At 38.2% G+C, this 23,477-nt stretch overlaps 1 protein-coding gene across 12 annotated transcripts in view; it reads right to left on the reverse strand.

The window, feature by feature from the left end:
- The window catches only part of ADAM22 (ADAM metallopeptidase domain 22), a 225,747-nt gene that overhangs the window by 178,605 nt on the left and 23,665 nt on the right, over positions 1 to 23,477 (reverse strand). For 11 of the 12 annotated variants that reach the window (XR_004899626.1, XM_028525789.2, XM_028525787.2 and 8 more), the window contains exon 3: positions 12,795 to 12,871. Coding sequence is in view for 10 of the 12 variants with exons in the window: in XM_028525789.2 (XP_028381590.1) it covers positions 12,795 to 12,871 (77 nt within the window). In the remaining 2 variants the exon portion in view is untranslated. Of the gene's footprint in view, positions 1 to 11,949; positions 12,122 to 12,794; positions 12,875 to 23,477 lie in introns of those variants that run through there. The other variant, XM_036010652.1, reaches the window with a different exon arrangement.

The following is a 23,477-nucleotide window of genomic DNA, read 5'->3' on the forward strand; positions in this document are numbered from 1 at the left end:
GCTGCCTGTGGATTCTCATCCTCTGCTTTTGGGACTATTTCACTGAAAGAAGTTCAAGCTGATCTTTACCCTCTACCAGTTTCCAAGAAGAGCCTTAAGCTTCTGTAAAACTTTCATTTTAATAAACAGGCTGTTAATCTTTGTTTCTTAGGAGTACATCTAGCACTATCACTTCTATACCATTACAGGTCAAAACTGTTCAAGTTTAGACTAAATTAAAAAGTCACCTGAAACCTAATCAACAAAACAAACAAACATGCAAAATATAACCAAAGATACTGAAACAGAGAACAGACTGACAGTGACCAGAGGGGAGAGGGGAGGGAATTCCAGGGGAAAAGGGGAAGGGTTTGCAGGAACAAGTATAAAGGACATATGGACAAAAACAAGGGGGATGGAAATGGGAGGGAGGTGGGGAGGGCTGGGGGGTGGACTGGGATGGGGGTAAAAGGCAGAAAACTATTCTTGAACAACAATTAAACTAGAATTAAATTAAAATTTTTAAAATCACCTGAGAATATTGTGGCCACACTCTCTGCCTGAGTATCATTACCATTAATACTCATGGGACCTGTATACAGCACAACCTGTCACATAAGATCTCATGGCTCAGAACATATGCCAATAGGGGAAACGTAAAAAATATATTTTTTCACAGTGTACAACAACAGATTGACATATACTTCTTGTACATGTGAGAAAAATATTTCAGAGACAGAGAGCAACGAGGCAGCTCAATGCAGATGGCATCACCCGGGGTAAACACATACCTTGCACCTCACTCTGAAACAGTCCTTCCTATAAAACAGTAACTGCTATTACTGAACAGGTGCCCACTTATTCAAGGTGAGTCTTTTACCTTGAAACAACTTTGTTCACACAATATTTTAACAGTCAAGGCATAAACTCAAATATTAAATATGTCTGGTGAACCCTATTCACTATACCTGGCAAGTTTCCTTGGTTTGGGCTATATTGCTTCCTCTGTTAGATAATTTAACAGAGTTCAGCAGTTTGGACTGGACAAAAAACAGGAGTGAGCCCTGATCATTTAATCTTCAATGAGTTTCCTAATCATTGTAAAACCCCAAGCTTCTATGCAATTATGCCAAACCATTGATTACAAGTTTCATTGTTGCATCTTAAAAGTATTTACTAAATCTAGCAAATTACATTTTAACTCATCCAGGAAATTTGTAATAGAAAAATATACTTTAATCATTTTAACTATAAAAATAATATTTATATGGTATTTGCCTTGAAAAACTAAGGACCATACATAGTCTTGGATATATGGAATACTTCTGTTATTATTTTATTTACAATTCCAATAACATGCTCATAAGTATGCTGAAATCACCAGATTCCCCTATAAAAAGAGCAGGTAATACTAAAAATTTCTCAGGGTCGTATTAAACAATCAGTTGAAAGACTATCTGTCTGCTGTCAGGCTGTACTTTTAAAAATGAACCAGAAAGTGGAAAGCTTAAACAGACCAGTCATATGCAGATGTAAAAGGACCTGACACCACTCTGCTCTGCTCTGCTCTATCCTTATGAAAGGGCTCACTTGAGTCTTCCACAGCTTCCTCCCCGCCCATGAGTTTGGCCTTCTGAACTCTGTAAAAGGCTCCAGCCCCTTGGGTCCTATTGCCTCTAGGATTTCTTCCAGATGCCCCTTCTAAAACAATTCTGTTTTAGCTTTAAAATTGGCCTCTGCCTTGGATCACTTTCTGGCTCTTTGCCAGACACACCCAAGGGCCCTCCAGTACCTTCCAACCCAGTTCCCCTTTATTGTGGGTTCTGCAGCCAAGAACTGTCCCACCAACAATCAAGGCCATCCTGGGCTGGGCTGAGGAGACTTTCGGCCTGTGGGAGGAAGTTTTAAATCTAGTTTTAGGATTTCCAGTTTAAAACTACCACTTTTCAACTAGGAATAAAAAATAGAAAATGAAATGTGCTTCAGCGAGTATAAGAAATATGAGGTCTGTATAAAGTTCCTTATGGTATTCTACCAGTGATAGAATCTTACCCCTTATAAAGTATCAAAGTTCAATATCAATCTCAAAGGTAGAGTTTTATTATGAATCAAAACATAGATCATAACCATGAGAAGCATGGAACTCTTTCCAGACCTGCTATGAACATGGACTGGAAACCTGAAAGCTTAGCAACTATGTATACTTGGCACACTCCCCTCTATGAAATAGAACTTACAAAAAAACAGCTGTTACTGCATGAAGTTTTTAAAAAGTCCACCTTGAAAAAGTTGAGCATTTCTCAAAACAATTAAACATAAAACTACCAATGTTTCCACTTCTGCACATCTACCTAAGAGAAATGCAAACTTACATCCACACACAGACTTGCATGTGAATGTTCACAGTAGCATTATTCATAATTGCCCCAAACCAAAACAACCGAATAGCCTATCATCAGGTGAATGGATAGACACAATGTAGTATATCCATATAATCAAATAATAGCAATAGAAAGGAATGAACTAGTTACACAAGCTACATCACAGGTGAGCTTTAAAACCACACCAGATAAAAGCAGTCAGACACAAGAACACATATTGTATGATTCCCCTTATATAAAATGTCCAGAAAAGCCAATTTATAAAGATAAGAAATAGATTAGTGATGGTCTGGGTCTGGAGGTAAGAAGGTAGAATTAAGGTTATGTGGGAATGAAGTATCTTACTGAAGAGATGAAAAATGCTTTCAAATTGATTTATGGTGAAGCTCACACCACTCAGTAAAGTACTAAACAATCATTGAACTGTACATTTGAAATGGGTGAGTTTTATGACACATAAAAATACCTCAATAAAATTGTTTTTAAAAATCATGAGTGTTTAGTTATATGCAATAAATATGTTCCTAAATTCTTTATATTATATATGAGATTATATATGATAAGCACAAATAAAAGTACTATTGAGAAAGAGGATATACAATAGGTACAGGAGAAATTTTAAAAATTATCTTCTAAAAAGCATATAGAAATATATACTGATAAAACTAAAATGCTCATGATGTGAACAATTCTTTGGAAAAATACAATTTCCCAAAGTTGGCTTAAAAGAAACAAATAGATGAACACATCAATATCCATCAAAAATATTATTTATCAAAGACTTATCTCTTAGCCCTGGCTGGGTAGCTCAGTTGGTTGGAGTGTCGAACCGTACACTAAAAGGTTGTGGGTTCAATGCCCAGGCAGGGCACATGCCTAGGTTGTGGGTTTTGATCCCCAGTTGGGGTGTGTAGAGGGGGCAACCATTCAAGATTTCTTTCTCACATTGATGCTTCTCTCTCTCCCTCTCTCTCTCTCTCTCTCTCTCTACCTTCCTCTCTCTCTCAAATCAATAAACGTACCCTCAGGTGAGGTTTAAAAAAAAAAATCTCAAGACTTAGCTCTTTAAAAAGGTTGCAGGACTAGTCAGGATAAAGATAAGGGCTTTTGGACCTGGCAGGTTTGGCTCAGGCAGTTGGGGCATCGTCCCATAACTGACGGTTTGTGGTTCAATCCCCAGTCCAGGGACATACTGGAGGCAACTAACTGATGCTTCTCTCTTGCATTAATGTTTCTGTCCCTCCCTTCCCCAATTCTCTTTTTCTAAAAGTAAGCCCCACTACAGCCCAGATCTGGCACCCTGTCATTTCTGGCTTTTCCCAAAACTAAAATCACCTTTGAAAGGCAAGAGATTTCAGACCATTGATGATATTCAGGAAAATACGACAGGGCAGCTGATGGCAACTGGAAGAACTGTGTGAGGTCCCAAGATGCCTACTTTGAAGGGGACTGAGGTGTCATTGTCCTATGTAGAATATTTCTGATATCATGTATCTTCTTCAATAAATGTCTCTATTTTTCATTAAATAAATAAAAGTAATGAAAAAACAAGTCCTCAGGTGAGGTTTTAAATGTTTTTTAAAAGATAATGGCTTTTCAACATGATATATATATATATATATATATATATATATATATATATATATATAGGGGGCCCCCAAAAAACAGAAGTATCTTCTGGAGGGTGGGCCTGTATCAGTGTACCAGCTGGCACTGTTGTAAGAAGCTGAGTTTGGCTTCAGTGAATTTTTTTTGAAGACTGTTTCAGTGTGTTTGCCCATTTTGTGATGGGTGATTTATGAGCACAGCTGGCCACACGGTAGTGTTCAGCAGTTTTTGATCAAAAATGGCATGACCCCCATGCCCCACCCTCTCTCTTCACCAGATTTTTTCATGCATGCCTTTTTTTGTTTCCCTGGATAATAAAAGTCCTCAAAGAGAATTGTTTTACCAACGTGGAAGAGGTGAAACAAAAAACAATAGAAGCACTAAAAGGCATAAAAATCAATGAGTTCAAAAACTTTTGACAGTGGAAAAAAAAGTCTCAATAGGTGTATTACATCAAATGGAGAGTGCTTTAAAGGTGACTGAAGTTTAAACATGTAAGAATACACACACAATTTTTTAACAAATCAATTTTGTTTTTTGGGGTCCCCCCTTGTATGACTCTTATACTACATAATGTTTCAGGGTATTTTCATAAGTAACAAAATTCATTTAATACAGCTTTTTAATTCTAATATAAAAAAACCTAATACTAATCTCATGATTGTTGATGCAAAAATTCTAATAATATAACATAATTTCTATTTTAGTAGTTAATAATGGAGTACCCGAAGAGACTGAGTTTTAAAATTTTAAGCTAGAAACTACCTTAAAATCAGTTCCAGTATTCTAAAACGGAAACTAGAATTTACAGTTGGGCAACCCTCCCTTGTGTGGAGGCCGATCCCCAGAGTGAACACTTGGAGTTTTCTGAACTCTTGGGAAAGCCTGAACTGGTGGAGAAAATCAATTGCACCGAAGGTTTCAGTGCAGACCTGTGCCTCTACATGTCTGCCAATTTCACTTTCTGAGAGTGTATGTCCCCACTGCTGTTCACCTTGAGGCTGAATGTCAAGTGCAGTGGGCCAGATAAAGAAAGGACTTGCCCTTTTCTCCGCCTCACTCTGAAAAGAAGATACATGTGCATTCTCTCAATGGTGGCACCAACCCTCCGAGAGGAAGGCCTGTGGTTTGGGCTTGTGGGTTCTTGCAGTGACCGCTCCAAACAGATGTTAGCATACATCACTGGAGAGGGAAGCTGTGCTCAGCAGAGCAGCTATCATGAGGGTCACTGCAGAGCATCTCTCAGAGTCAGGAAGGGTGTGGGCAAGATAAAAGACAAGAGAACAAGTCTCGGAAATAGCTGAGGGAAACCCTTGGAGATAGAGGTAGTTTTCAGCAGGAAAGCCAACAGTGGCTTATGCCATCATACTTCTGGTAATAACAGGAAGTGTAGTTCCATTTTCACAACTGGAGAGGCCAGCAACATACAGGCTACAAGAATTATGCAACATGACAGCGTAGAGGTTATCTTTGCAGGCAAGGATAGTTTTTAATAACAGAAAATATTAATATAATAAACCACAACATGTCAAATAAGAAAAAACATATGTTCACTTGAATTGACTAGAAAAACTTTTGATAAAATTTAATGCCCATTTCTTAAAAAAAACCTTAATAAACAAGATGAGATACTACTTTACCATAATAAAGATTAGCTCTGAAAAATCAATAGATCAACATTCTACTTAACAGTAAATACTAGAGATAGTCCTACTATAAAACAAAAAAAAGACAAAAATGCTACTGTCAGCAAATAATAGAGTTCAGGAACTTTTGGAAAAAATATTAAGGTGGGAGACAGTGATAAGTATAATTATTTTGGAAACAAAAAAATGCGGTCATGATTTTCCAGTTACATTCCAGAAAGTATAACTAGGAAACCCAGAAGAAACCATGAAAAACCATGAGCAATATTAAGAAAATTAATAAGGTACAGCACAAATCAATTACTTTCTTAAAAAACATCAATAACTAAATTATAAAATATGGAAAAATATTCACAGTACAAGAAAAATACAATTCCCACCAAAATGTTCTACATAAAATGTTCAGGACCATAAAAACCAAAGTACTAAATTTTACTGAGACATAAAAATTTGCTTACATTTTTAAAAATACACAAATGATAGTAGATGGAAAAACTAATTCTGTAAAAATGTGTACTTTTCCCAAATTAAAATATAGGTTTAGTGACAGCACAATTGAAATTCCAAAAAGAAAATGACAAAATTATCCTAACTTTCCATATTAGAAAAGGCAAAAATATCTAAGAAATTTTGCAGAAGAAAACTAATAGTTTTCCATGCTATATGTTAAGATACTTATAAAGCTATAGTAAATAATACAGTAGTATTGTGATAATTAATGAACGTATCTTCAAAAAAGATTGCTTTGAAAAGGCATTAAAATATATAGTATCTACATATGATGAAAAAAAGGATCATAAGCCAGTTGGGGAAGGAGTGAATGATGCAACATGTGATGTGGGAAAATTCAGTAACCTCAGCTAGACTATCATCCAAAGTCTTCCGTGGCCTATGAGGCCTTCCGGGATCCGAGTCTTGCTACCTTTCCAGCCTCATTTAATAACCCTCTTGTCTCTCAATCATGCTCAACTTGTTCCTGCTTCAGGGCCTTGACACTTGTTCTCTCTACCTAGGGGCACCTGCAGTTCAATTGTCACCTCCTCAGAGATAGCCTGTCCCTGACAACCAACTCAGATAGTACCCTCACCTTCACACCAGGCACTTGCTAATGATAACAATGTTAATCTGTGAAATGACTTTGTTACATATTCTCTGTCTTCCTGACTAGAATATAGGCTCCCTGACAGGAGGGAGCTTATTTCCTCATTTCTAACTAGTCCTCATGGTCTGGAACTCTTACCACTTACTAGAGGCTTAAGAAATGTATGTATGTGTGTATATTTGTATATGTATATACATACACATATTTGTATACATTCATATATATTGTGTACATATACACATATGTGCATACATATGTATTTATACACATGTGTGTGTGTAAAAAAAGAAAAAGACCATAACTGACAGGGACTATTTAACACAGATTTCTCTTCTACACAATAATTTTGTATTGAATGTACAAATAAACAAATATTTGCCATAATAATTTAGTTGAACAGCAAGATATTTAGTTGGAGATTTATTAGTAATCGTGTGAAATCTATTGTTATCCATTATCATCACATATCATCATCATTTATTTTTATCTTATCTTCATCACTTATTTTTACCCACACTGTAAACACCTACTTGTATTTGCAATGCTGTAAATGGCATTAAGTTAAGTAAATGAAATGCTTCCAGAGCTAACTTCCAATTCCAGTTGAGTTCATACCCTGTCTTTTATCCACTGTGACTCCTACTTTCCCCGCAAATTCAAGAGTCCAAGTGCAAAGCAAGCAAGAGGTGACTAATGGGCAAATGGTTCTCCTAAATGAGAGAAGACAAGACTAGACTTGCCCACTTGAACTGATTTGGAATTTTCCTTGTCTGGCTTATTCCTGCCCTGCCCCCCCCATGTCCCTCCCCTGCCATCGTTACCCCACCCCCCCCTTCCGCATGGGCAACCTCATCTGAGAGCTTCATGTCTGAGTCCCTGGGGTCTTCCCCACGCCCCCCACCCACTCTGTGAAATAGGGAAAAAAGAGAGACTGACAGAAGGATCATAACTAAAATGAACTATTTTTGTTGTTACTGGAGTAACAAGGTAAAAGGGAAAAAATCTGTAAAATATGGTCAAATTTAGGAATAGGATCATCCGAGATCTGCAAGCTATCTCACAGAATCCCTTCCAAAACAGTTTATAAAAGATGGGTTCTTTCTTCCCAATTATACATTTCATATCCTAAAACAACCAACCACAGTCCATGTGGGGTGTCTGCTTCTTTGTGGAGGGGGTGTGTGTGCACATGTGTGTCTGTCCACTAGTGTGGTTTGTTTTTCTCAAGTCACCTGTTGTAAAAGAACCAAGGACTACTGAATGAAAATTTTTCAATATTTGTTCATTATTTGGGGCAGTTTAATTACCCACTTCTTAAAAGACAGGAGAGAGATTTACAGGAAAAGACTTGGCTTAAATTGCTCAGATAATATAATTAAATGTCTGTATTAAGCCTTCTTCATTCTGAGAGACGGTTCACAATAAAATATAATACCAGTCGCTGACCCCTGGAAAGGCCCGATGTGGCCTCAGGACTAGTTTGGCCAGGTCAGGCCATATGTTTGGCTTTATTAATACCGCTGTTCTAAACAGTGAAATTTTACAGCTGTGTGATCCCATGAAGGAACTGAAAATTGTTTTCTGCCCTTCATAATCTTGACAAAATAGGCACTGGCTGTGCTTTTCATTTTTAACTACTCCATATTCTTTATCTGCCTCCTGTAGAAGTTACAACCCAAACATTGAACTCTTGCATAATTTGGTTAGAGATAATCTTGTTTACTGAACATTCAGAAGGAATAATATGTAATGACATTTTTCTTTCCAGTCCAATCTAAAAATATGTATTGTTTGACCCATTCTGCAACTGGATTCCAACTACTGATAAACATATTTGTCTCTGGTTTATAACATAACAAACAAAAAACTCTACCTGTTCCATAGCCCTAAAATTGCTTCATAAGAAAAAAGCTTTTAAAGAGCATATTCAATTTTTCTTCTTCCTGCTTCCTAACCAACACAACCACAATACAATACATAAGCTAAAACCATGAAATAAAAATATTCTCAGAAAATAAAAAAAACACCTTTGTTTAAATCATCCTGGCTCTCATAGCATAAATTAGCTACCTGCCACCTATGTTTAATATAGATGGCAAAAAAAAAAGGACTCTGAATATTTCTCAGTCTGGGAATTTCCATTGATACTATTGTTTTATCCTTTGTACTTCTTGTGATTTTAAATTCCCACTGCAATAAGAAGTAAAATGCCCAATGAAGGTTTTTTGTCAGTATCTCAAAAGAAATTCTGCTTCACCCCTAGAATTCTCAGTTTCGTGCTCTGATACATATGATCATATGTATTTTTCCTTCGGGAACAGAGCAGAACATTTTGGAGCTCAGATTTCTCCAAAGGAAGTAAGGTGGTTTGGGAAGAATGGACATGAATAAATACCCATTCTTTGTTTGAACACTGATGTCAAGGTGTTACAATGGTCAGAAACCAGAAACCAAGGCAGGTGCTAGCTACAGAACAATGACTTAACAGAGAGATGGGAGAGAGCCAATGAAATAGAACCCCAGGAACCCGACTTTCCAGGTCACACCTAAAGATACATGCTGGGCTTTTAGAAGCTAGTCCCAAACATTTGTCCTGGTTTTCTTTTTTGTTGCCTCACTCTTCCCTGACAGCCTCCATCCTCATCCAGCCATCTCCTCTGTCTCCTGGCTAATTCCAGCCTCTGGTTTTCCATTCAATGTGACCTCCCAGCAACTTCACACCTATTCTGTGCTAAGAATACAGCACAGCAGAGAAGGAAAAGAAAATCTCTGCCCTCAAGGAGCTTACATTCTAGTGGGAGTAAAAAGACAATAAACAAAATAATTAAAACACAGGGTATTAGCTGATCATATAAAAATGCTAGCAGTCAAATTTTGCCCTGCAAAAATGGCAACTTCATATGAGTCAACCTATTAAATGGTGATGAATAATATTTTTTAAATGAACCAGAGCAGGAGAACAGGTAGCGCGGGGCAGGTAGGGGAGTGAGGGCAGAGATGGTGACAACTTAAAATAGGGTAGTCAGTCTCTGAGTGGTAGAATTATGCTGTTTTTCTACTTTTTCATTATTTCTCTAAGGAGCAAACATGCTTTTATAATGAGTTTTTTAAAACTTTAATATCGGCCCTGGCTGGTGTAGCTCAGTGGATTGAGCTTGGGCTGCGAACCAAAGCATTGCAGGTTCGATTCCCAGTCAGGGCACATGCCTGGGTTGCAGGTCACGGCCCCCAGCAACCACACATTGATATTTCTCTCTCTCTCTCTTTCTCCCTCCCTTCCCTCTCTAAAAAATAAAAAATTAAAAAAAAATTACTTTAATATCAAAGTTGCTGAAAAATGTAATGAATCATCTAAAGATGTAAATTTTAGGGTTTTTATATCAACCAGGAATACAAGATACAGATCATATTAATACAATCTTACTCATACCCTATGAAATTAAGTTAAAAAATACAGTATGGTATAAAACATTTAATTACTTATGTTCCAGGCCATTAATTTTTTAAAAAAAATAAACTCTATTTTAATGAGCATAGTAGAAATATAATTTATGTTATACATTTTTAAAATATATATTATCAAAGTAGAAAGAACTCCCATTCCTGGATCATCCAAATAGTCAATTTCCATCCAAAACAATTTTTTTTAGTATTTAAATTGTTTGTGAACTATAAAAATGTGAGGAGATGGGAGAATTACTTACAAAGTGTACCTTTTGAGACAGCTTAATTAAAAAGTAAACTAACACATGGCTTAACATTAACACAACAATGGTATTGCCACAAATTTGTAAATAAATCCCATAAGAATTAGGATACTGTTACAGGGTGCAGCCAAGAGCGGGGACCCCAAATAGGCATTTGAAATGGGGTCCAGAACTCAAGGTGTCCAGGAGATTTTAAGGTGTCTTCACCCCTTCCTCCACAGGTGTGAGTTGGGGGAAGGGGCACACAGAGCTAGAACATGCAGGGCAGCTTTGCAGCTAATCCATGGCCTGGTCATTTAACATACCTATAGCCTTTGGCTGGTCACTTAGATATGCTAAATAGCTATGGCCATGCTCTAGGTGAGGGGGATGGAAAGGGACCTCCCCTCCCAAGATGAGACTGCAGGGCAGGTCCCCCAAGTTACAGTGCCTGCATGGGAGCTCAGAGAAGACTGGCTCCATGACATGGGGTCACACCTGCCCAGACCCATGATGGCGACCAGAAAAGCTGGAGAAGACAGCAGATTGAGGGCAAGTGTGCCCAAGTGTAGGAGGAGTCGGAAATGGGGCTGCAGAGGAAGATTGGTGTGGGGATTTAAACCCAGACACGGCAGCCATTGAGAGAGAACTACGCAGCCTTGACAGAGCGGAGACTCCCGAAGACCCCGAAGCCCTGAGAGAGAGAACCACGTGGCCTTGACAGAGTGGAGACTCCCGCAGCCCTGAGAGGGAGAACCACGGCGCTTTGGCAGAGTGGGGACCCCCTGCAGCTTTAGAAGGGGGAACCACAACCTGGTTTTAGCAGAGATCCCGGTGACTCAGCGGAGGGTGCTGGGAACCCAGGGTCTCCCAGTCGAGATGGAGTATTAACTGGGAAGAACCAGAGGACTGCCTGAGCCATGGACTTCTATTTCCTTTCCTGAGATACGGTACTCTGGACTGGGCAAAGGGGGAAGGAAGGAAGGACTGTGTCTGTTTGTGGGTGTTTTAAGGGACTTAAGGATTTTTGATAGACATTAGGTCACTACTTTAAGTTTGTATAGCATTAAATAAACATTTCCTTTCCTTTTCATGAATCTCTGGCATTGAGAGATGTCTTTCCTCTGGCGGTGAACATGACAGACCTGGGGGCTTTTTTTTAAATAATAGTATATCGTCCCAGGCCCCCCTTGTTTGTTCTGTAACAATACTAGTAAAATTATTAAACAAACCCTTTGAACATGGACCGAAATGATTGGCCTAGCTCAGTAATCGAATAGTTCACACGTGCCCATCCCCAGAAGAAGTGTCCAAACCAGCACAGTCCAGCAGAACTTCCTGCAATGGCGGAAATGTCCTGCCTTGTCCAGGAAGAAAAACATGGGCTACACACAGCTACTGAGCATTGGAAATGTGGCTAATGCAACTGAAAAACAGAATTTCCAATTTTATTTAAATGAATTAATTTATATGTAACATCCACAAGAGGCCAGACATCATAGCTCTAAGTCCTGCCTCAAATATCCTTTTTTTAGTCTTCCATTTACCTGGTTCCCCAGTGTAGACAACTTGGGCTTCAGTTCTCATTCTAGGTCTGCATGCTGTCCTTCTGGCCTCAAATGTTCTTCCTGAGCTGTTACGTAGCTGTGTTTAGCAAAGCTGTTGGTCACTGCTGCTCAGCTCAGAAACACTGGCTGGCAGAGCACCGGCCTCTTTCCACTTGCCCAGGATAAAAAGTGGGATGCAAATGCTTTTTTTTTACAAAAGTGAACAGGAAACTAAAAGTTCTGCAAGACTTATTAGATACTAGATTTACCCAAAGGGAAGAGCTTAAATCCAGTGATTTATCAAAAACCACTTCCCAACCTAAAATTCTGTTTTCCAAACCTAAAATTCTAGATAGACAAATGACAGTTTCCAAAATTATATGGTACTTATAGAATAATCCCAGTACCCCAAACCTCACAGAAATCAACTCCCAAATCAAAGCATCCAATGGCATTATTAGGAATAACACATCTGGCAGCCAGTCCTCTGAATCATTGAGCAAAAGGGTAACTTTCTCTTTTGTGCTATTTTTAAGAAAGATATTTTAATACCAAAAGTATTATTTCACAATTCATTATCATTCATAGTAACTTAGATCACATATTCTTATGCAAAATATTGAAATAAGTCTTGCCCTTCATATTACATTCTTAAATCTGTTACAGCTTTTCAATTTCAAATGGCATCCATTTCCTGTTGTTTGCTAGACTTTAAAACTTACAATAGATATAAAAGATATTATATTAATAGATAAAGTAGTAAGAAAGCAGAACTTTGTAGAAGGCTAAGAAAGTGGATTCAATGTGTTTTTGGATGAAAGTGAGGCAGCTCAACAAAGACTTACTGGTTAAGCACAACATCGAGAATAAATGATGTTCCAAAGGCATCAAGCTGGAAGCTGGCCTGGTCAACATGAGTCAACTGCAATATCAAAAAGATAAAAAGTATTTATTGTTCAGCCATAGCAATCAGACTATAAGCAAGTCTATGTTCAATTAAAAAAGGTTCAGCCCTGGCTGGTGTGGCTTGGTGGATTGAGTGCTGGCTTGTGAACCAAAGGGTCACTGATTTGATTCTCAGTCAGGGCATATGCCTGGGTTGCGGGCCAGGTCCCCAGTGGGAGCAAGTGAGAGGCAACCATGCATTGATGTTTCTCTCCCTCCCTTCCCTTCTGTGTAAAAATAAGTAAAATTTAAAAAAATATTTTTTTTAAGTTTAGAAAGCATTCACCAATCTGAGATACCACCTAACCATGGAGGGCAAGTGCCCTACCTTTCTGGTTTATTTCAAGTAGCTAACCATTTCATTTTTCAGAAGACTGAACTTCATTTATTTTATTCTACATTAAATAACTGGCTCCTTTAAAATTGAAAAAGAAACAGAGCAAAATATATTCAAGAGCAAAATAGTGCAGTGAATATGGTCTAAAAAATCTTTTCATTCTGTCATAAATACATACTTCAAAAATATTTCAGTTCTAATTTACCAAACATAATTTCACAGAGCCTTCCATATCTTTCCAAGAGCAACACTGAACCTCTGCCCATCTACTGCAAATATCACCTATCAAAATTTTCTCAGAAAAAAATCACTATTTTCTATGTTATTCTTGCAACTCCCAGAGAAAAAATCACAAGGGACTCTAAACTAAAAAATATATAGTGTTACCAATTACATAATATTAACATACTGAATAATCACATTCATTGACAGAAAAACAGGAGGAAGCAAAACTGTTCATTCTGCTTGACTCCCCAAATACTAAGAATACCTGTATCTAAGTAGCAGGACTATGAATTATTTTTTTAACTATTTATTTTCTTTTTTTCAGATTTTATTTATTTATTTTTAGAGAAAGGGAGAGAGGGAGAAAAAAGGGAGAGAAACATCAATGTGTGGCTGCCTCTTGAGCACCTCCTACTGGGGACCTGGCCTGCAAGCCAGGCATGTGCCCTGACTAGGAATCAAACCAGTGACCCTTTGTTTGGCAGGCCAGTGCTCAATCCACTGAGCCACACCAGCCAGGGCTGAATTTTTGTTTATATGTTTCTATAGTATCCAACATTTCTGAAATAAACATGTACAATTCCTACAGCAAGAAAAAACAAACACTATTTTAGAGATAAAAACCATCTGAGCAACCGAATTTATGTAGCATGTGAAGCAGATGGTGTTGCTTCTCAGAGAACCAGAGCATCTTAGGAAGGAGAACCAGAGCATCTTGGGAAGGAATATCCCAGGAGTCTGGGGCATAAAGGGCACCTGAACATCCCTGGAATTTTCACACACATTGGGCTTATGATATAAGGTGAAAGGAGAACACTTAAATAACAATAAAGCTTTTTGGAAAGAAAGGATAACATTTCTGTTTAAAAATATTTAAAAGCTATGGGGGTAGGACAATGCAGTAGCTCAACTGCAAACATATTCCAATCTTCATGAAACCCCAAGGATGAAGAACCACCTGGTACCTCTCAGCCTCATTAACTTCATTAACCAAACTCTTCATTCTTCCCAATAATAACCAGCTATCACAAAACTCTCACTTCTTTTTTATTTTTACGATTGTTCTTGGAGCCACATCTTACTTTTCACTTCCATATATGCCGCAGATCATATCTTCCCTGATCACTCCAAAACTGACTTCTTACCAAAATCCCAAACATAAGCCACAGATTTTTCTACTGTGTCGAATACGAACCTCCACTCCTTGCATATCAAGATCTTGCACAATCACCTCCCTGACCCCAGACATAATGGCACCCAAGTCCCCCAAGGACCCACCCACACCACATTCACAGTCAGTTGCTTTTCTGTCTTTAATTCAACAAGCTATGTACATGCCAACTCTTTCTGTGGCTTTCACTCATCACTTCTGCTGAGCACTTTTCTGAATCAGGCCCTTAGGCAGTGATCTTCACTATTTCCCAGAAATGGCCCTATCCATCCTTCAAGACTCAGGTCAAATTCCTCCTTGTGTTTGTCTGCCAAGGGCTACCATAACCACAGACAAGGTGGCTTACACAACAGAAATTTACTTTCTCAGAGTTCTGGAGGCTGGAGGTCCAAGATCAAAGTGTTGGCAGATTTGGTTTGTCCTAATGCCTCCCTCCTTGGCTTGCAGACAGCTACCTTCCCACTGTCCTCACGTGACCCTTTGTCTCTGCAGGTGGACCACAGGCACATCTCTCTCTATCTACCTCTCTGTCTCTAACTCCATCTCTATCTCTGCCATCTCTATCTCTAACTCTCTCCCTCTTTTCTTACAGGGACATCAGGCATATTGGATTAGGGCCCACACTTATGGCATCATTTACCCTTAATTACCTCTTTAAAGGCCATATCTCCAAATTCAGTCACATTGGGGGTTAGGTCTTCAGCATGTAAATTTTGGAGGAGACACAGTTCAGCCCAAACACCCCTCTTCCACAAAGTCACCCCAACCTTGCCCAGCCTCCTTTTCTACTCCTCCTCGATAGTGAGCAGTTTAAAATCAGGGCCTCAAGTACTGACTTGCATCAGGTACTCAATAGTATTTCCTAACTGACCAGTTCATTTGAGTGTCTGTTTTACCAATCACCTGGATACATAAATGAACAACAATTGAACAGCTATAAACAACCTACTTATAAAAGGCAGTCCTCCCATCAGGGTTGTTCCTAATGCCAATGTGAATGTTTTTCCTTTTGTCTGAGAGCTCTCTGAGCTTCCTAAAATGCTAACTATCCTGTTTTGGGAACAGACTGAGGTAAGCTCTGCTTACCAGAATTGATGTCACAACAGAGAACGAACCTCCGTCTCCTCCACTCCGTCTATGCATTTATGATGCTGAACAGGGCAGAGGCCATGTCTTATTCATCACGGTGTTGTGACGCTACCCTTCTTTTTTAGCAAGATATTTACTGTTTGCATTAATTCTGTCTAACTCTTATGTTTTCTTTTTCCAGGAGCTTCATTTTATATCTGGTATTTCATTTTATTGATCTCACCCATGTCCCAAGGAGAAATCCACTACTAAAACTAAAAAAAAAAAATCTATTGACAGCATGTGTAACTGCTGTTTGGTAAAAAAAAAAAAAGTTTGCATTATTGATAGTAAGAGGAGTATATTAACATAGTTTTAATGTAAGCAAGGCTTCCTTAGATGGCATACAGACTGATTCATTTGACAAACGCCTTCTGAAAGTCTGCCGAGTTCTGGGGACCACTTAGATTCGGCAAACAAGGTGGTGGAGAAGACAGACCATGTTTCTGCTTTGGTGAGGTTCACCGTCTAGTGCACAGGGACACAAAGTGACAATAAAATGACAGAAAATAAACAACTAAATAAAAAATAAATTTAAGAAAATAAATACACTATTCTCAGATTTAATAAGAGAAAGTCAACAGGTGGCCAGGGTAGGTGGGATCCTAGGTGCACCGGAAGCTTCTCTGAGGAGGTGACATTGTCACTGATCACCTGAATGATCAGACGAGATCTGTGGCAGACAGAATAATGGCCCAGAGATACCCACACCCTAATTCCCAAGACCTAGGAACAATCGTCTTACTTGGCAAAAGGAATTTAGCAGATGTGATTAATTTAAGGGCACTGAGATGAGGAGATTAAACTGGATCATCCAGGATTATCCAGGTGGGCTCCATCCAACCAGAAAGGCCCTTATAAAGCCAGAGTCTCATGAGGGTCCAGTCAGAGAAGATGTGATGATGGAAACAGACATCAGAATGAGCGGAAGAAAGAATCGCAGGCTAAGGAATGCTGCAAGCCTCTAGAAACTGGAAAAAGCGAAAAACAGGTCTTCCCTAGAGCCTCCAGAAGGAGCACAGCCCTGCCAAGGCTTTCATTTTAGTCTTGAAGACCCATTTTGGGCTTTTGATCTCCAGAACTTTAAGAAAATTATTTTTTGTCATTTTATGACATTGTTTGCGGTAATGTCTTTCAACAACAATGAAAAACTAATGCACCATCTCTTGAATATTTGAAAAAGCAGCTCCATAAAGCCTTGATTTGACCAGTGTTCACTTTCCTCCGTGGCTTGGTTCTAACCAAGGCATTCGCAGACGCCATAGAGGCACAAGGACCAAACATAAGACTTCCCAGCCAAACCAAACTTATGGTGGTGACCACTAAAATAAATGTCAGCTCATAAACGGTTTCCTCCTATTATGTGTGTTCTACCACTCAGGAACCTAATGCACCTTCCCCATACGCCTAATTTAACAAGGATGCCAAACAAAAGAAAGGCGTTTACTACTTTAGGTTTTCTGACAGAAATAATAAATTAAGTAGAATTCATGCAGTATTAACGATCCAGCTTACAACTCAATACTGTTGAAGTGAGCCAGGATGACTCTTGGGAGGTTGACCTTAGACCTCACCTTTTTAGTTTAAAGGAAAAGAAAATGAATGTTTGAGAAGACAGAACTAGTATAATATTAAGATTTTAACTGGAGTGCAGGATCGGGGAGGGTGCCTAACATATATTGCTAAAGAAAAAAATTCTAATATTTATTCACTTGAACTTGAAGATTAAAAGCTAAATGGCTCTCAGAGATATTTGAAAAACATAATTTTACAGAAATGCATTACACAGATATGATTTGTGATTTTTAAAACTATTAATCGAACACTTGAGTTTTATATTATAATACTGAGGAATCCCTAGAACTCAAATAACACAACATCCTTATTTTACAAATAAGGAAACTCAGGCCAGGCCAGGCCAGGCTATTGTGGGCAAATGCCCTTCCGAGGTCATACTGCTTGGAAACAGAGCAGGGTATCACCTCCTGGCCAGCTTTTTCCATCATGCTTCAACCTTGCTTTCCATTCTGCAGCTAGAGGTGCCTGCAGGTTTTACTGGGTTCCGTTTTAGAGTCATGAAAAGAAAATCAAACAATGAAAAACAATGTTTACAACTCTGTCTTCATCAGAAAAATCAATAATGTTATCACATCTGACACACGTTCTAAGGTGAATTTCATTACAATCTTAGAAATTAAGAATTATGGTTTAAGATATATGCAGAAATTTGTCTTTAAAGGAAAAAAATTGTATAAGTATAGTAAAGCATGTGTGTATTTCTGTGTTTTAAGGACTGAGAAAAGCAGTGAGGTTGATATTTATAAAAGCCGTGAAACAAAAGATTGGGGGAGAAAAATGCAAAAATATAAAATAACCAGATGGCAAGCAAACTAATAAATCAATGTATTTACATAAGGACAATTTTAATTTCAAATTTCAAAAATGAATCATAGAATTTTAGGACCAGAAGAACCTGAGGCAATCTCCAGATTTAGGCCTATTTATTATTCATGGGCAATAGCTGAAATTTAAATGTGAAGTTAATATTAATATAACCCCCTGCTCCTTATGTATTTTGTTTCTTGGCAGCCTTTTTCTCCCCATGTCTCCTAGAGCCAATGAACGGGCCCAAAAGAACAAATACAAATTAACTTTTCAAGACTGCCTTATTCATAACCATTTGTTAAAGCAAAGTTGACACTAAAACTTTCATGGTAGAATCAGAAGTTTGACACAAGGAGAAAGACAAGGTAATTTGGTATTTAATTAAGCCCAACTTGAATAATGAATCAACGAATACCAGTGGGTGGGAGTATTGTCAGTCAAATTGTATTGTGTGCAACATGATAACTACAAAAATAATGAATAGTATTAAAAAGAAGTTTTTAAAGCAAGTAACAGAACATTTAGCTATTTTGTATCCTAAATACTTCTGTGCCATGTGATCGCTTAAACTAAGTTTTTTTTTTTAAATACAAGTGTAATTCCTGGTGTCTAATACCTTGAGTTCAATAAAAAAAAAACAATATATCAATAATCACTCATATATATTATTAACCTCTTCTTCTACATCAGAAAAAGACCAATTAAAAAATCACCATAACCTCACTATAATTACTCCACTGCCTCATGTGAACTTTTGATAAAAGAGCTCACAGAGACTGATACCACAGATCTATTAACATTAACATTGCTCATTCTAGAATTTGTGTGGCCACATCAGCAAGATAGTTACCCCCAGGCTAGTTGGTTAAGATATAGAACTAACTTTATGAAGCAGAATTGTATTACAATGGCATTTGTTAACAGAGGGTTCTATCCAGTAGTTCTACCTAATATATAATTAGCATGACATATGTAAGAAAATTGGTGAGTCCTACCCTCAGATCTGTATCTAACACTTTGTTAAATACCTCTCCGCTTTCCATCTGCTCAACTCAATCATGCCTATAGTTTTCATAAACTGTATCATACATTGCATTAGTTTACACATTATCTTTAACCGACCTAGTCATAAAATCCAACTTTCTGCATTTAGTATCATAGGATCTAAACTGCCTGGCAGCAGGACATTTTTCAACAAAATGAAATAAAACAAAAAAAGCACAGCCTTTAAAGTCAGACAGAGCTGGGTCTGAATTCTGGATCTTCCGATTATTAATAGAACAAATTAGGGCAAAAATATCTCTAACTGAAAATCTTCAACTCTAAAAGAGCAAAAATAACAATACACAGTTTGCAGATTTACTGTGATAACTAAAGTACAAGTCGAAGTCCATTCAACCTTTGTGGAGTGCAGACCGTACCTCAGAGGAAATATATATAGCAGGGCCTGGGGATATACAGAAGAATTAACCATCATGGTCCCTGCATCCAGGAAACCCACAGTCAAAAAGGGGAGCTACTAAACAAATCACAGGGTATTTAAAAGTCCAGTAACAGATACATGTATAAAATACAACAGCAGCTTTCTGACTACAGGGTGACAGACAGCTGCAAGGGTGCTGCTCACACGACAAAACAGGAAGAAACATCCAGGCAGAAGGACCAACAAAGGCACAAAAGTGGGAAACGTCCGGCACATTCAGGGAACTGTGGGACAGGCTGTATTCCCGAGGCAGGAAACGCCAGGCATCCACTGTTGGAAGACAGGCTGGAACTGCAGATGCCAAACAGGTTCTAAATCAGTAGTTCCCAATGCTTGCTGCACGTCAGATACTCAGGAAGCTTGTTAAGAAAAAACAATGCTTGGGCCCCAAACTCAAAGCTTTTGATTTATTTAGTCTGGGGTAAACACTGACCATCGGTATTTTTTAAAGAGCTACCCATGTGATTCTGGTGGTGGCAAAGGGTTGAGAACCACTATTATAAAACAATGTAAGAAATGTACTCGTTATCCTGAAAATAACAGGAAATGGATGTAAAGGGCTTTGATATAAGAGATGTTCGGTCAACAAGAGCTCCCTTCCCTTATCTTCATAATTTATGACAAAATAAGTTTAACTCTGAAAACTGATATCTACTTACTAAATTCCTACATATTTCCTGCAAATCTATGTTCTTCGACAATTTACTGCCTGAGTTTTGTTACTGAGTTCCGTAAAATGGAAAGTTTAAAAAAATTTTTTAAGGAGGGGAATGGTAAGAGAAAGCCAAAAAGGAAGAAAAAGGAATTCCACATGGTGGCTTCCCAGATAAACGAAATGAGGGCCTACAGGTTTCCAGAACCATCTCTACAAGCACTTTACCGTACTGCTTCACACACAGCACTCTCAACACACTCTTTTTCTAAGTAAGAAAAGGAGGCAATAGCTTCAACTTCCTACAATATTTTTTGAAGAGCTACCGACATGAGTCTCACATGTAACCACCCATGGAATTCTCTTCTAGTTGGCTTTACTCTCTAATTCAAAAGCCAGCTCTTGATGTTGACTTTATTTAATATAAAAGAAAATCTTGCAATTGATATCAACATAATGTAAACATGTTCAACTTATGTGAACATACCCTTGTTTAAGGAAGTACTACACCAGTACAGAGATTATGTCATATAAATCTCAGTACCCAGGAACCTCTAGGTGAAGTCATATGTACCCCCAAAACTGGCTTTCCTTAGAAAAGATGAGCTCTTGCAAGGCACTCCCTAAATTCGCCCTGCTGAGTTGCCAGGTCTGAAGGCGGTGAAAGCCCTTGTCCCTCCCCGGCCGCTGAGGGCCCCTCTTCCCGGTGGCCCCTGCTCCCAAAGCTGGAGGCAGAAAGACTTGCTGACACTGGCACCAGCTCCGATTTCCTCATCTCCATTCAGGAAGTCAGGCAGCCTCATTACCTATTTATGCTGCAGCTATCTTCTGATAAATCAGTCCCTCCATCATCCTGGCCATTAACCTCCCATTACTAGGCCTTCAATTTAAGGCCTGAACAAGAAAATGCTTACTCACATAATCCTGAAAGTCAAAGCCTTTAAGATCTTTAGTAGCCTGAGAACAATACAATATGTAGTCATATTGAGCTGTAATTAAATCTGAATGCAAAGAACCCCAACATTTTGATGCAACAAAATCAGCAGACACGATCCCTCAGATGAATCAGCCTTGGGAAACTGATATTCATCTTTAATGCTTAGGAGAAAGCATTAGGGGAAAGATGAGACTGTTTCCTGGCCCCACTATTGACTTGATATATGATTTAGAGTGAAGTTACTAAAACTTACTACATGCCTCATCTTGTTATTCCCCAAACGTAAACTGAAAATCGTATTAATTATAGAATGCTATGAGAAAAGCATTTTAAAATGGTTTATGGTCAAAAGAATATATAAAATCTTGTTGCAAAGAATAATGGAACTACTGAAAGCTAAATACAGCATAGGTGAAAAGAGGAGAGGAGGGAAAAGGAGTAAGCAGTTTAGATATTATATTCTCAAATGAATAACTAGTCATCTCAGCTCTAAATCAGATAATTTTAAAAGCAGACCTAGAAATAAAGGTTGCCTCTGCCAGCTGGGTCACAATCTCTCCTGGAGGCAACATCAAAAACAGGCCATGACCAAAGAATAAAAATAAGAACTGTGAGTTCTTCACATCAAGATTCGCTTCACCCGGTTCTGTGATGTCAATGGATTTTTGTTTGCTTGCTTCATTTCATCTCCCTTATATAGATGTTAGAGACATCTGACAGTTAAGGCTCACTGCCACTGAAGGGACTGCTCCAAGTGTTTGAAGAAAAAAAGAAATCAGAAATAACACTGAATAAAAAAAAAAAAACTCCCACAATGAACAGTTGGCACATAGGATTCTATAGAATTGTCTTTGAGAAACGAATTTACATAGGGTAAAAAGGCTTTTTCTCTTCTAGAACTAAAGACTAAAACTATATGATTCTAGATTTTCTGCTCACTCATGTATAACACCTATACATATATACATACATAATATACACACCCTAAATTCTTAAAGAACCAGATTTGTTCTTTACTATCTCAGCTGTCCAAAAGTTTTCCAAGAACATAGTCAAGGAAAAATCTAAGTAAAATATTGAAAGAGCAAAGCTCCTCCTTAAAAGAAGGGGGAAAAGATAGTAAGTCTCTACCATCAACGATATTGAAAAGATGTTTTTTCATCTCTAACTTGACAGTCTCCCAAAGGCATTATTTATTGGGACACAAAATGAGAGAATTCCAGAGCTGCAAAAATATTTTCTTGTTGTTGTTGTTGTTGTTATTTCCCAAGTAGCTAAAATAAAAATTGGTAGAAAGAACAAACTAGTTATCTTAATTACCACAATGATGAAGGGAAGAACGGAGTAGAAATGTGTATCATAAAGAGAGAACAGATTGCCAGCCATCTCTGAGGAAACCATGTCTCATAACCATGGAATCTTTCAATACATCTGTAGGTTAGAACACAGCAAGAATCTGCTCCAGAGGTTCCATATGACAGGATTCTGCCCTGGCCGGGTTGCTCAGTTGGTTGGAGCACCATCCAGTGCACCAGAGAGCTTCCTGTCCGATTCCCTGTCATGGCACGTACCTAGGTTGTGGGTCTGATCCCCTGCCAGGGTGCATATGGGAGGCAACTCATCAATGTCTCTTTCTCTCTCTCTTTCTCTTTCTCTCTCTCTATGTCTCCCACCCCCTCTCCCCCACCTTCTTTGTTTCTAAAATCAATAATCATATCCTCAGGTTAGGATTAATAATACACATATGACATGAATCTGCTCCCAAAATTCTTAAACTGATGGATTCCCACATACTACCAGATGGTGTCTCCAGGTTTCTTTGAAGCCTTTTGAAGGATTACCCTTAAATTACGGGAAAACTCAAAGAATCCATTCATGACATGTTTGTGAAAAAATACAAATGCTCACTAAGAAAATTGTGTTATATGTGCTGCACTACTTATATCTGGTGGATAGTCTTTCTGGGATATTGACTTTAAAAACATCTGAATCTAAAGAAATTAAACAATTTTCAAACAGCTTAGGTAAGATAAACCTAAGAAGTAGCCAAGTAATGAAATTGTTCTATTGGATAAAAGTGAACTGCAGAACCAGCTCAGACAGGTCTTATCCTGTTTCTAACCAGATACTGAGCTGTTTTTCAAAGACACCAGGACAAAACCACAGGTCAGGAAGTCTTAGCATGTTCAGAGAAGAAATTTTTGACCACAAGCAACACAAGAATCACAGCCTCCCCGCAATAGAATCAAAGACGTGAGACTTGAC

Source organism: Phyllostomus discolor, chromosome 10 (assembly GCF_004126475.2).
Source record: "Phyllostomus discolor isolate MPI-MPIP mPhyDis1 chromosome 10, mPhyDis1.pri.v3, whole genome shotgun sequence".
Lineage (NCBI taxonomy): Eukaryota > Metazoa > Chordata > Mammalia > Chiroptera > Phyllostomidae > Phyllostomus > Phyllostomus discolor.